The sequence below is a fragment of the Lepidochelys kempii genome, chromosome 12 (assembly GCF_965140285.1).
Source record: "Lepidochelys kempii isolate rLepKem1 chromosome 12, rLepKem1.hap1, whole genome shotgun sequence".
NCBI lineage: Eukaryota > Metazoa > Chordata > Testudines > Cheloniidae > Lepidochelys > Lepidochelys kempii.
The window spans coordinates 4328937-4344152 of NC_136391.1; the positions used below are offsets into that span (position 1 = coordinate 4328937).

Sequence of the window (15216 nt, forward strand, 5' to 3'; positions counted from 1 at the left end):
CCTAAAAAGGTCCAAACCACGGTGGAGGGCCTTCCCTTTGAGGGATTGAACTGTTCACTGAAAAGACAGATGTGTCCTTTCACATGCTGAAGGATTCTTGGGCGACCCTTTGTTCCCTAGGGATACACGCCGGCCTACAAGAAAAAATACAGCCCTCAGCCGCTGTTTTAAGTCCCGGTCATCACAGTACGTGCCTCAGTGCTTGTCACAGGGATCTTGTGAGCCACAGAGAAAGAAATCAAGGTTCCCCAAGTGAAAACAGTCGGGGCCACAGCTGTCTTCCTCTCACCCTGCAACCTCCAATTGGCAGTTTTGATGGGTTGGTCGAGGCGCTTGTAGAACACTCTTCTCACCACCTTACGCTGGGAAACCGCACTCCTCCTTTTGGAGACCACCTTACCCCATTCTGCAGCATCTGGGAACGGGTAACTTTTGACAAGTGGGTGCTGGAGATCATTCAGAATAGATATGCCATCCACTTCTCCTTTCCCCATCCTGCTTCAAGGACCCTTCTCACAAGAGTTTGCTACGTTAAGAGGTAAACCATCTCCTCAGAGTAGGAGCTATAGAACCTGTGACCATGCACCTCAGAGACAAAGGCTTCTACTCTTGCTGCTTCCTGATACTAAAATAAAAGGGAGGCTGGAGACCCGTACTGGACCTCAGAGCACTCAACAGATACGTCAAAGTGCAGAAATTCAGGATGGTCACCCATCTGTGATCCTTCAGCATTTGAGGAAGGAGATTGGCTCTCGGCCCTTGACCTTCAAGATGCATACATTTCTATCATACCACGTCACAGGTGTTACCTCAGATTCACGCTGGGCTAAGACCACTACCAGTACAGAGTACTCCCTTTTGGCCTCTCATTGACCCCCAAGGTGTTCTCCAAGGTCCTCTTGGTAGTAGCGGCCCACTTATGCTCTCAGGAAGTAATGATTTATCCCTACCTGGATGATTGCCTTCTCAGGGCACAGTCCTGCACAGAGGCCCAATGAGTCACTCAGACCACACGGGACCTGTTTCTGAATTTTGGCCTACAAATCAACGAACAAAAATCAACCTTTACACCGGTACAGAGGCTAGAATTCATAGGAGCTGACCTTGACTCTACTCAGGCGTGGGCGCTCCTCCCACATCACAGATTTCTCAGTCTCTCCTCGTTGATAGAGACAGTGCAATCCAGCCCCCAAATCTTGGCCAGGCACTGCCTTCAGCTTCTGGGCCACATGGCCGTGGGCACATCAGTTAGTGCTCATGCCAGACTACACATGAGATGCCTTCAAGCTTGGTTTGGTTCAGTTTACAAGCTGAACAAAGGCAACATAGGCAAGCTTCTATCACTGCCCACCAGGGTCAAGCAATCCTTAGACTGGTGGAAGGACCTGATAAATGTGTGTACGGGAATCCTGTTTTCTCAGTCTTCCAGATCCCTTCTCCTGACCACCCACGCATCCTTCATAGGATGGGGAGTGCATCTCAATGGTCGCACAATACAGGGCAAATGGTCTGTAGCGGAGACAGGCCTCCATATCAACCTGCTCGAGCTCAGAGCAATCAGAAATGTGTGCGCTCACTTCCTCCTGCTGATCAGGGAAACGCACACGAAGGTCATGACAGACAACCTGGCAGATAAACTGGTAGGGAGGCACCAGGTCTCATTTCCTGTGTGTAGAAGCACTGAAGCTGGGAACCAGTGCATCTCGCATAACACCCTAACATCAGTGACCTACTGTCACAGTCACCGGGGCGCTGCTCTGGAACTGCTGACTACGAAGCCAGGCAGGACTCTGGGGGAGCCTCCTCTCTCTGAGCAGACTGTCGCCAGGGCAAGAAGCTTCCACAGCTTCCACCTTCCTAGGTCTGACCTCGGAGCATTCAGCATCCCCTTCCACACCATGTGCTTCCCACAGCAAGTCCACCTGGGCGGGGCTCCTGGGGAAGCCAGAGGGCCCTGCACCCCAACTCCGCAGTCAGACGTCACTCTCAGCCAGCTGGTAAAACAGAAGTCGACGGGAACACAACGTAGAACAGAGTTTGCTATCACAGAAATCACTGATTTTCAGCCAAGTGCATCTTGGGAGGAGGGGAGCCCAGAGCCAGGGCTCCGGCCCTCGCCCTGCGCCCCAAGCCATCTGAGACTGACCCGTTTCCACCTGCTGCCCCCTGCCCTGACCGTTGCTTCTCCTCTGGCCTGTGTCTCGCTTCCAGCGCCAAGAGTCACCTGGTCACATCCCCCTCCTGGGTCTCAGGTTACGAAGGGGCAGCCATAGCATCCATGCAGGCAGCTGGAGTAGTCCCCACAAAACTCACACCCCCTTAATCCTACTACCTAGTCATTGGTGCAATACACAGGGAAACTGAGGCACACACAGCATTCATGCAAAACAGTAAGACTCACATAGGCTCACATACAACATAACCAGGGGAAATCCCCACTTTGTCACACCTACCTATCGGGAATACACAACACGAGGGCCAACAATCTCAACCGCAAATTCCTGTGTGACCGTGAATGGGAGATAGAGTCAGCGATTCTACATGACATATTCCAACAATAGGGGATGCTGGTAATAAACTTGTTTGCTGCTCACCAAAACAAGAAATGTCAACAGTACTGCTCTGGGGGGGATTGGACGACACTCCATGGTAAATGCTCTCCTTCCTTGGGACAAAGGCCTTCTTTATGCCTTTCCCCTATTCCCTGTATTACTGAAAGTCCTGTTGAAGATAAAAAGGGAAAAAGCAAACATCATTCTGATCGGCCCCATCTGGTCCAGGCAGACACAGTACCCTTACCTGTCACAGCTGGCATTATGTCTGCCGATGACTCTACCACCTGTCGCAGAACGAGGGTCACAGCCTCCACCCCAATCTGCAGATCCTGCGACTCAAAGCCTGGCTCCTTCATGGTTCCAGCACATAGAAACATCTTATGATATGATCATAAACAGCTCTGAGGAGGAAAAGAAGGTGCTATTACACAGTAGAAAGGGCACCGCTTGTCATACGTACCTTCAGAAATGGAAGAGGTGCCAGCCCAAGGTGGTCACCCCAAATTCAGCCACCCTACCGGTGGTCCTAGACCACCTATTAACCTTAAAGAAATCGGGTCTCTGTTAGCTCGCTGAAGGTTCATTTGGTATCAGTAGCAACCTTCCACTAGGCAGAAGACTACTCAGTCCTCTCCCATCCAACTACTAAGATGTTTCTTAAAGGCAAAGCAAACCTCTTCCCACAACCCAGGCCCCCATTCCCCAACAGAACCTCAACCTAATGTGAAAATGACTGGCTCGACGGCCATTTGAGACCATGGCCTGTTGTTCACTGACTCAGAAGGTGTTCCTCATTGCCATCATTTCGGCCAGGATAGGGGAAATACGAGCTTGGATGGCGCATCCCCTTATACTGTGTTCTTCCCTGGCAAAGTTACACTCAGACCCCATTCAAAGTTCACCCCTAAAGTGACTTCTGCAGCTTCCAACATTTTATCCCAAACATCCTGAGGACAACAGGGAAGCCATCCTCCATATGCTTGACGTGAAAAGAGCCTTGGCCTTTTATTTGGACAGAACAAAAACCTTTAGAAAATCTCTGAAAGTCTTTCTCTCCGTTGCGGATAAATCGAAAGGTGTATTGATCTCAGCTCAGCCGCTCTCCAAGTGAGTCTCTGGCTGTATTAAACTCTGCTACCAGCTGTGTGGGGTAACACCCCCATCTTCAATATGCACATATTCTATGAGGTCAGTCTCCTCTTCAATCACCTTCTCCAAGGTCCCCATATCAGAGATCTGCAGAGCAGCTAGCTGGATATCTGTGCATACATTTACATAGCAGTATGGGGGATTTGGCTACAAATGCCCAATTCGGTGCCACAGGACTGTTCTCTATATCATACTTGACTCCGAAGTCCCAGCCTCCCGTGGTGGATACTGCTCAGGAGTCACCTACTTTGGAGCACCCATAGGGACACTACTCAAAGAAGAAGATACTCCCCTTGTATCCTAACGATGGTTCTTGGAGATGTGTGACCGTATGGATGCTCCACGACCCACCCTCCTTCCCTCTACTTCAGAGTTCCCTCTGGTTGACTCTGTGGTAGAGAAGGAACTGAGGAGGGAAATGCCCGTGCACGCTGGCAAGCCTTGTGGTGAGTGAGGCAATGCACATGCGGGACAGGCTGCTATTGAAATTCTCCAATCAGCAGCGTGGGGCACACGCACTCTGACAGTGGAGCACCCATAATGGGGACACATCTCGAAGAACCCTCATTACTGCTCAAGGTGAGTAACTTCCTCTTGCTAATGGGGGAAATGCATTCTGAAAAGATCAGCTCAGATTTGGTTCTGTGGTTTATTGAACTGAATAATGAGTCAACAAAAATATGCACTCCTGTGAATGCTTTGCCTGGTTGCAGCCAGCTGTTGGGTGGTGGTTGGTGCAGGAGTGGAACATGTTCTCTCCCAACTCTCGAGGATGTGTCCCCTATGTCACCAGATTTGCCCGTTACTTTGGGGTTCGCTTATTTATTAGGGTTACTCTTCTGTGTGTGTGGGGGGGTGGGGGGGCGTGTTCTGTAATTCTATCAATGTACTGCTTGTGTCACTTATGTTCTCACACGGAGCTCTACTTCTGCAAGTCCCCTCCCAATGGAGCTGTCCCCTGCAGGACCGAGGTTCCAGGGCTGGGTTCTTCCAGCCCGAGAATCAGTCAAACACACTCGTTAACAGAGCACATTTGAGAGGACCGGGTTAATCAGCACTCCCAAGCTGACCCCTTATATGTCCCTGGACACAGTAGTCTGGGTCAAGCAGCATTTCCAAGCTGCCACCCTCATATGCCCCAGGTTCAGCACGTCCCTATCCCCATTTTCATGTTACAATTGTTCTGGTAGTAACCCAGTTAATGAGCAAACCCCACAGGATTTTTGGGTGCTGCAGGGATCTTTAGCTTAGGTTCGAGGAGCGTTGCTGCAGAGCAAATGAGGAAGCCAAAAAACATCCACGGGGTTGGGGGAGGAGAGAAGCAACCAGCTTAACCATGAAAATTATTTATTGCCAGGTAATAACCATAGGGGAGCCAAACAAACAAAACAGTTATAGTATTAAATCTAACTTAAATTTTATTATAAAGGTCAGGTTTAGAAAACTAAAACTGATCACACAAGTCAGGGTCAGGCGGCTGTACCGAGAGAGAGCTGGGTTCTTACCACTCTGTGAAGCTGGAATCGATCAGGGGTCCCAGGTGGTGGTGTTAGCTGAGGGTCCGGAGTGCTGGGACAGGCACAGCCCCCAGCACAATCAGTCAGGAGACGATGAAGTCCCAATAGAACTGATTCAGATTTTGGATGCTGGCATCAGAACACTTGCACGTGGGTAGGGGTTTTTGTAGGGAAAGAACAATGTTCAAGGGAGAACACTAGATTTGTTTATGGGTAAACTGATGGCTCAAGGGTGTATACCAGAGTTGTTTTGTTCAGGCGGGACAATAGGAACTGATCGTCCCTGGCTATGGGCGGTGTTCCTTCGAGGGAGCTCACAATGCAATTAGGCAGCTTCAGTATTTTGCATACCAATAAAGGATTTATTACTAGTATTGGGCTGATAACTACTGAGCTGGGTATGTGCAGGCGTAGGTTCATTAACAGCTGGAGCAGAGATCCCCCATCATGCAGTGCTTCCCTGCTTTTCTGGTCCCAGAGGTCCATGCGGTTCTTGCCTTGGAATCTCTGTTGTCCATTCTGTATGCTAATAGAGATGCCTCCCTGTCCCATCTTTGATGCAGATGAGGCTAGGGGAGTTTCCTTAATCCTGTCACCCTTGTCTGGAGGGGTTTAGGTGTGTCTCCCACTGCCTTTTCATTGCTTTTTGTAAGTCTTTCTTCTGATCGACTTTGGTTCAAGCAAAGGCTGGGGGAAGGGATGGTCTTTCGTGAGCCAGACAGGCTGGGTACTGCACCCTGGTTCCCCAAGAACACAGAGCTAACAGGTAACATCTGTGCCCAGCCGGAAGCCTCCTGCATTCTCACTTCTGGTCCCCCAAACTTTTAAACCATGGTATCACCTCTCATCCTTTGCCCTTCACCAGCCCCTTCCAGCCAAGGGTCTCCAAAGCACTTTCCAAACAGGAATGAACTAAAACTCAAAACCATTTTTCTGGGTGAGGTAAGGATCATTATCCCTGTTATACAGAGAGGGAAACTGAGGCAATGAGATGGGAACTGACTCCTCTAAAATCATAAAGCGGAGCTATAGGAGAACTGAATTCAAATCTCCTGATTCCCAGCCATATGTCTTAATCACAAGCCCTTCCTTCGTCTCAGATGTTTCTGCTGATGTAATAGAAACACTGGACCCAAGGGAAACTTGTCATGGACTTTTGCATTCTTCCCCCACCCCTGGCACCCTCACAGAGTGGTGACACTTCAAAGTAAAGCTTCACATTAGTGTTAATCTAGCAGCTACTGACTCTGCAAGAGCTCAAGCAGCAGAATGAGCTTTTACAGAATATTTTATTACATCCTTCACACAGACCCCAAACTTCTGGTTCACTGTGCATGATTTATTACAGGCATGCTGGCTTCTTGCCTTGGAGATGCTCTCCCTAACAGATTGCTTCTTAATTTGGAGCTGAAAGACCAGATAGTGTGAGCACGAAACCAGAAACCATGAAATTTAACATCAGAAACCTATAACTGCAGATTCCCAGATAACAGGTCCTGCTTAGACTGCTCGAAAGGGGGCTCATCTCTGTCTAAACTCCCTGCTGAGACACAGACATGCTCAGTAATAAACTTCCTGGAGGGAGCATCGGAATACCCTGAGAATCCAGAGTGACCCTCGATGCCGGTCTCCCCCATAAGGCCTTTCCTTTTCAATTTTTACTGAAACATTCTTGGGTTTTACAAAAGCCATAATTCCATTTTTACTGATTTCCCCCCTAATTTTGGAAGTGCTGGAACACGCTAGATCCAGCTCCCTGCTCCGGAAGGAGAGCTGGGTGTCCCAGGTGACCTAGCCATCATCTCCCCTTCCTGAGTGGGGAGCTGGGTCAGAAATACCGAAGCACTGGAGTGCTGGTAATCGTCATGTCATCAGTTTCACGTCTGCCACATACAAGTACCAGCTTTACAGACAGCATGGAGAGTTGTGACAGGGTGCTGGGCATAAACTGCTGAGCCAGCCCTCTGTCACACCAGCTCCTATTCAGGGAGATAAATTGGACCTGGCTAGAGAAACCTGCGTCTGATGGGCAAAGGGGAAACAGGTGCCAGCCTGATTAGCCTGGGGCTTCATAAAAGCCTCAGGGGACGATAAGGGGCGGCAGACACAAGAGGGGAAGCCAGAGACTGGAAGGAGTGTGGCAACTCTTCTGTCCTGCCTGTAGAGGCTGGGAAGTCCTTCAGACTGAAACCCCCATGCTGTATATGGTGACACGGTGGTGAGATTGCACCCTGTAAATAAACTGCAGTGGTGGTTGCTGAACTTGAGGGTCTGTGAGTGGTTTTTGGAGAGAGCAGAGCAGGGGCAGGACCCAGGGGAGCCCTGTTATGCTCTGTTACACATGGGGGCCTGTCCGGGATCCTGAGCTAGTGCTAAGTTTGGTGGCCCAGAGTTGAAAGAGATGCTGCAGTGGCTGGTAAGGCAGCAGGAGGACACGCAGAAGGCTATGCAAAGCTTGCAGCAATCCCCCCAGGTGAAGAGGCAGGGTTTGCTTACCTGGCAGGCCGAGCTGCAGAAAAGCCTGCAGGAGCAGGCCAGCGTACAGCAGCTCCTGCAGAGGATGGCGAGTCCCATGGTGGGGGATGGCATCCGGGCACAGGACGATGTGATATGGGCCCGGCAAGTGACCCAGTTGCGTTCCTCCCCACTTTCGAGCAGCTAGCCACGGGGACTGGATGGGATAGAGCAACCTGGGCCCTGTGGCTCACACCCTATCTAGCAGGCAAAGCCCAAGCGGCCTAAATGCTCCTGAGTGAGGAGCAGGCCAGGAGGTACGAGGCAGTAAAGGTGGCTGTCCTCTGAGAAATACTGCCAGAAGTTACGGTCAACAAGGGAGTTGTGGGGGGGTTACAGCCCCAGGCGTTTGCCCAAAGCTTGATGGACTGGGCCACCCACTGGCTGAGACCCAGCACCCAGACAGTGAGGGGATTATGGACACATTGGTCCTAGAACAGCTCCTACAGGACCTCTCCGACAACATATGAGTGTGGGTTAGGCGGCATCAACCGAGTATGGTGGCAGGGGCCGTGAAACTGACCAAGGAGTATGCGGAGGCCAATTTCCCCAGGAAAAAGGGACGACCATACAAAGACTTGGAGTCTGGGAGAAAGCCCAAGAACCCCCACCCAGAAAGGGCCCAGAGAGGAAAAGGGAAGACACCCGGGGAGCTCCACCTGGGGCCCAACTGATCATTCGCTGGCAGTGCGGGCGACCGGGACATAAAAAGGGGGACTGCTCGTACATGGAGTGTGGATTTGCCGAGTTTTGTGGCTGGACTAATGCTGAAGGGAAGGGGCAGAGACTGTCCACCGTTCTGGTGATGGTGGGGAGGAAACCACAGAGGGCCCTAATAGATACAGCCTCAGCCTGGTTTCTTATCCAGAGGTGGCTGGTAAAGCCGCACTGGACGATTCCCGGAGCCAAAATGAACCTCGAATGTGTCCTTGGGGATAAGAGACAGTGGCCTATAGCCCAGGGGCCCCTCAAGGTCCAGGGCAGATTCCAGTGGAAATGGGTTGGGGTAGCAGAGGGGCTGCCTTTTCTGGTGGTGTTGGGCATGGACTGGGACCCCTTCCCAGGAGGGAAAGGAGGCAGTGGGAGGAAGCCATCATGGGGAAAAGGGGAGGCCTCCCGATGACGGAGGTAGAACCACCTAAATCACAAAGCCCCAGTAGAGAAGGAGACCAATCCCCTTAGGAAATTGCAGTGAAAAGCCTGTCAGGAAGGAAGATGGGGAGACATCCTGCCCAAGGCCCTGAGCAGAGGAGAAAGGCCCACCGGCGCTCCCTACAAGGGTGACCCCCAGGAAAAGAGGCCCAGGCCCTGCTCGGTGGGTTTGAGAAACCTGAGGCCCTGGGTGTCCAGGGGGAAGTAGGGACTAATCCCGAACTCCTGCCGGAAGGGAATGGGGGAAAAGGACAGGGAACACACCCAGGCGTGTATGTTGCAGTGGACCTATGGGGCTATCCACCCCCCACACAGTGTAATTTCTGTGGATGGGGGGTAAATGAATCCCACAAGGAGGACCTGGGGGTCACCCGAAGGTGGAAGGAGAACTCCCCTGTAGTGCCCAATCCAGTAGAGGGAAGAGAGGACGGGGAAGGATGAATCTGGCGGTTAGGTAACAGGGGGAGGTGTGTGACAGGGTGCTGGGCACGAACTGCTGAGCCAGCCCTCTGTCACTCCAGCTCCCATTAAGGGAGGTAAATTGGAGCTGCCTAGAGTGACCTGTGCCTGATTGGCAAAAGGGAAACAGGTGCCAGCCTGATTAGCCTGGGGCTACATAAAAGCCAGTCCGAAGAGGGGAAGCTGGAGAGTGGGAACTTCTCTCTCCTGGTGGCAGAGGCTGGGAAGTCCTTCAGCCCGAAACCTCCATGCTGTATATAGTGAGATGGTGGTGGGATTGCACCTTGTAAATAAACTGCACCGGTGATTTCTGAACCTGAAGGTCTGGGAGTGGTTTTGGAGCAGAGGCAGGCCCAAAAAGGGCCCGGTTATGCCCTCTTACAAGAGTTGTCAACATTCAAAACAAATAAAAGTTGGGCAACTGCTTTTCATACTGAAGTGGGTTGAAAATGAAAAACTGTAGCTGACTGTTTCCAAACATAAGGGTTTTTCTGACAGCTTACAAAACCAAAAGCAGCAGAAGACAGTGATCCTTACCCTGATATTTATCCAGAAAATGGCAACATTCATTTCTTGCACCAATTATCCCCCATTCTTTGTAATTTATATTATAAAAATTAATAGATTCCCAGGAAATTTTAAATAAAACAACCCCCCCAACACACACAGCAAAGGGCCTTATAACCCAGCCAGCCCCTCTGTACTGTTCCTCTGAGCTAATCCAGAGGCACCCACAATTACAAATGTCACAGTGACCTTGCAGATGCCGCTCACTGCTGATCCCTCCCTGTGATGCAGATGTGCCCCCTACATCTCATGGTGATCCCCACACTGTGCAAGCAGAGAAATCTCACAAAGTAAGCATGGCTGCATCCTCCTGGGAGTTCCCAGACTCCATGGCTGAGTGGCAGTGCTGGGACAGGGGCACAGGGGAGGCATGGCTACCATCATGCTCATCACTGTGAGTGACTCACTCTCACCTCCTTTGCTACCTTCTGTCTCCTTCTGCAGCAGTAACTGTGACCTGGACTATGAGCTCTACAGGGACGATTTCCCGTACAGGTGAGCGATGTCTGGTCCCTGGGCACCTGCCAGCTCTTCCCCCTTTGCTGTTTAGAGGAGGAGGACTGATGAAGCACTGTTCGAATTCCTTTCCTGCCCTGTATCCCAGCTCTGAGTGCCCCAGAACAGAGGGGGCCAAGTTTCATTTACCTAAGGGTATGTCCCCACTGCAGAGGAAGAGCTGGTTGTAGCATGGGCTAGGCATACCCATGCCAGCTTTAAGCTAGCTAGCATGGATAGTGTAGACATGGCAGCACAGGCTAATAACCTGAGCACAAACCTCCGGGGGAGCCTGGCTGCGCCCTGGGGTTGCTAGCCCACACTGATGCCCAGGCTGCCGCATGGTCACTATTATTGCTACCCCTGCTAGCTAGATTGAACTAGCCTGAGCTTGCCTGTCTGCTGCCATGACACCTTCACTTGTTAGGATAGAGATACCCTAGACACGAACTGTCAGCCAGTGCCTGGGAGCTGCAGGAGGGCCCTGGGGTTCAGCCGTGCAAACGTGGAGTAGAAGATCTGCTGCTGGTACCCACTACCCCAGGAGCCTTTGCAGTCAGGCTCTGTTCTGGAACAGCTGGTGTCGGGTGAGGCAGCTCCTTTGAAGTCAATCCGCGCTGTGCTGATTTGCACCGGCTGAGGATCTGGCTCAGATCTCATCATTATGCCTTTATTTAATAGCAGCTGATTAGCAGAGAGAGAGTCCCTGGCGATTAATATCCATGAAACCAGATTGTTTCTTCCATCAGTATCAAACAGGTTTTGCTGCATCGGCGATGGGGCCCCATCCCTCTGCGCTGACAGTCAGTAGGCAGCGAAGTGCACTGGGGGCTGGGAGGGGATGGTTTGAGGCACCTGTCCGTCTCAGCTGCATGACTCCTGGTAACACTCAAGGAGGTTAAAGAGGAAGCGGTTGCCCGTTCAAAGGAGCTGAAATCCCCTGGTGAGATATGTGGTGCCAGGCGTTTTGGAGACTAGCCTCTGGGCACCACATTTCACCCATCGCAGAGCCACAAGGGCAGCTTGCCAGGACCCCCGTGAGGCAGCAGCACTATCAGTAATAGAGCAGGGCTTCATGTCCCAGCAGGCCGTACGCCGTCTGGAGCCCAGTGGGTGCTGTGCAGGAGGCATGCTGGGGCTGGGGCTGCCCCGTGCATTCGAGCACAGCTCCAGCTCTGCTTCCTTCATTCGGGGCTCAGCATGTTTGGAGCCATGTGCCTCTAGGCCACCCCCTCACTGAATGCCATGGGGAGGGAGGAATTGAGCGGGGTGTCCCAACTGCACCTGAGAGCATGCGCTGCCCTGAGGCTGGAGGGCTTGTGCCAGACCACTGGCCCCTGCTCCCCTCTGTAGCATGCTGCATCCAGTTCTTGGGCATTCAGGCCTTATGATTTCCAGGGATAGCAGCCCCCCCCCCCCAGCTCCCTGTCCCCAACTCCTGCTCCCTGCTGGCATGAGTGGGGCTCGGCCCCCCTCTCCATTCTCCCTGCTCATCCTGGAGACCCCTTCTTCCCCCGAGGACAGTGCAGTGCTGGTGACACTTGGCGCAGGGGATCCTGCTAGGGCCCCCGCCCCGCTCCTCACACGGCTCTGTCTCCCCCTTGCAGGGTGTACGAGTACCAGAAGATCCCGCCCCTTATCAATCGCATTCCAGTCAAGACCAGACGAGCCCACGTGGGGGCAGGTGGCAAGAGCAGCCTGATCCCCCACCCGGGGCCAAGAGGCAGCGGCAACGCAGCACTGGGTCGGACTAAGCGTAAGCGTCACAGATCGCGGGGGGGCGGGCGGTGACTGGAGGGGATGCTAGGGGCACTGAGTGGGTCACTGCTCTAGGTCGTGGAGAGTGTCCCGGGGAGGGTGAGGCACAAGGACAGCGTGGCTTGGGCAGAGCGTGGCTCAGGTGGCTACTCAGGGCGGGGGCTACTCCGCACTGCTTGCGGGAAGCATGTTCTCCATAGGAAGGAGCCTGCTGCCGAGAGCTCCTAGCCCGAGCAATGAAAGAACTCGGCCTTTAAATAGATTTTACAGGCTGCTGTCTCCAAGGGGACTCCCAAAAACTGCTAACTTGCCTGTGCCCGTGCAGCTGCCTGGCGCGTGCCCCCACGTGTGAGTTTGACAGGCACAGCGTTGTCAAACATAGGTGCCCCTGAAACTGGGACCTTCCAACGTGCCAAGGGATTTAGGGAGCCTTGTGGAGGGGCCCTTAAAGGGGCCTGATGTTCCAAAATCCAGGCCCCTTCCAGGTGCCTCCAGGGGGGAAAAGCTTGGCCCAATTGCTGTGCATTTAGAAGAGGAAATACACAGCAGGTGCAAAGGGAGACAGAGACCTGCCCGCAGCTTGGAGGTTCAGACAGCAGCACCCAGCACTTAACTGATGCTTAACCACCAAGAGCCAGAGTGTGCAGAATGGCTCTGAGGTGGGCCGCCCAGCCAGGCTGCCAACCCCGCCGGGATCACCCTCCCCATTGCTTCCAGGCTAGGTACGTGTCCATGGAGCCTAATGGCCTCTCCTCCTCCCTTGTGCAGTGCGTGCCGAAGAGCTGCATTCCATCAAGGGAGAGCTGAGCCAGATCAAAGCCCAGGTGGACAGTTTGCTGGAGAGTCTGGATCGGATGGACCAGCGGCGGGAGCGGCTGCCTGGGGAGAGAGGTAAGAGGAGGAGGGATGGGTGGGGGAGGCTGTTACCCACACACACACCACGCAGATGTGAGGGCCCAGCAGCTGGGCAGGAACACCCCCCGCCCGTGAGACTGTCGCAGGGCTGCCCTGAACTGGTTCTCCAGAGCTGGCCGGGGGGCTGCAGTATGGCACAAGGTGCGCTGTGCAGAGAGGATAGGTGCCATGCTCCCCTGGCTAAGCCGGCTGGTCTGTTGCCTCCTAGGAACCTCCCCCGCTGTGCTCGCTAGCAGGACACTGCAGCCTGCTTCGTGGAAGGATTAGGGGGTGACTATCGGGCTCCTGGCTGGCTGCCGCATGGTCCTGGTTTGGCCGTCACAGACTAACAGTCCTTTGGGCTGGGGCATTTCCCTAGTGACTTGTGAGCACATCCCTCCCAGGCAGAGCAGAGAGCAGCCAGAGCCCTGGAGCTGCCGAAGGCCTCTGCTGTCTAGGGGCTGCTCTGATCTTGCAGGCTCCAAGGAGGGTGAGAAGAAGAAGAAGGCTCAAGCGAGCGAAGAGCCCTCGTACCCAGTGGGGGACTCACTGCGGGAGCCACAAGGGAAGGAGACCCCAGCTGCTGACGCGCAGAGCGACCTGAGGGACATCGACAGTGAGGAGGAGAGCACAGACACCGAGGAGACGGTAGGTCCCAGCAGAGCGGCTCTGTCGAGGGTAGGATTGCCAACTGTCTAATCACACAAACACAAATCCTGCCCCTTTGCTGAGGCCCCACCCTGCTCACTCCATCCGCCCCTCTCCGTCGCTGGCTCTCCCCCTCCCTCCCTCACTTTCACTAGGCTGGGGCAGCAGGTTGGGATTCGGGAGGGGTGTGGGGTGCAAGCTCTGGGAGGGAGTTTGGGGGCTGGAGGGGGCTGGGGGAAAGGGATGTGGGCTCTGGGAGGGAGTTCGGGTGCAGGAGGAGGCTTAGGGCTGGGGCAAGGGGTTGGGGTGCAGGAGGGGGTGAGGGTTGTGGGCTCCGGCCGGGCAGCGCTCACCTCAGGCGGCTCCCGGGCGGCGGTGCAGTGGGGCTAAGGCAGGCCCTGGCCCCGCACCACTCCCAGAAGCGGCGGGCACGTCCCTGCATCTCCTCGGGGGGAAGAGTCTCGGCATGCTCCCATTGCCTGGAAACTGCTGCCAATCGGAGTTACGGGGGCAGAGCCAGCCTTAGCACCGCTGCACAGCTCACCGGGAGCCGCCCAAAGTGAGGGCGCTAGGGGGCTCCACACACCACCCCCTCCGCGCACCATTCCTAGCCATGGCCGGCACATCCCTGCGGCCCCAGGGGGGCACAGGGGGCCTGCCTTAGGTAGGCAGGGAGCCTGCCTTAGCCCTGCTGTGCTGCTGGACTTTTAGTGCCTAAAATCTCCCAGTTTGGCTTCAGTAGCTTCTGGCAGATAGCGCCCATTCCGGGAGACTCCTGGCGAAACTGGGAGGGTTGGCAACCCTAGTTGTGGGCCCTGCATGGTGGAGGGCGGGGCCCAGCGCCTAGGCAGGGAGAGAGCTTTTGGCTGCTAGCTTTCTCTGGGCTTTAGCCAAATGGTCCTCACTTGCCTGCGTGGGGAAATGTACTGGGTGTTCCCATGAGCCACAGGAATGCTCATCTGCCAGCCCATGTGACTCGGCCTGCGTCCCCCCACTACCCAGTCGTCACGCCAGGCTCCCCTGCACGCATCCAGCTGCCGTTCGCCGGAGCTGCACTACGGGAGGGGGAGGGCTGCTGAGTGCATGTAGCCATTGGAGTGGAATGCTGCTGGTGTGGGCGTGCGGAGAGACGGGCACCGAGGCCGGGGGCATGGGATTGTGTGTGTTTAGTGCCATGAATTAGTCGCTGGTTTGTGAGCTGGGGGCCACCTGAGCTGAGTGCTGCTAGAATGGAGTTTTGTGAGAGGCTTGGGCTCCTTGCAGGACAGGAGTGCCCCTGGGCTGTATCCCTAGCCAGCCAGTCCCCCTTCAGGCCAGAAATGGCATGCCCAGGACACCGACACTGTAAACACTCCTGGAGCGAGGAGATGCCCAGGGAGCAGGCACTGCCTGATGCACACAACCCTGCCAAGGTGCCTCACCCGGCTGCATCATAGCTGGGTGTGTTGGTAGCCTCTCCAGTGATGCAGGTGAGCCAGTCAAAGTGGCAGCCCCCGCAGGACACTCAT

General features: G+C 54.2%; 1 protein-coding gene across 1 annotated transcript in view; it reads left to right on the forward strand.

Annotated features, from left to right (window-relative positions):
* The window catches only part of LOC140896087 (uncharacterized), a 53763-nt gene that overhangs the window by 35086 nt on the left and 3461 nt on the right, over positions 1-15216 (forward strand). The window contains exons 3-6 of the mRNA XM_073307190.2: positions 10358-10408; positions 12016-12164; positions 12935-13057; positions 13539-13708. Coding sequence (XP_073163291.1) covers positions 10358-10408; positions 12016-12164; positions 12935-13057; positions 13539-13708 — 493 coding nt within the window. The remainder of the gene's footprint in view (positions 1-10357; positions 10409-12015; positions 12165-12934; positions 13058-13538; positions 13709-15216) is intronic.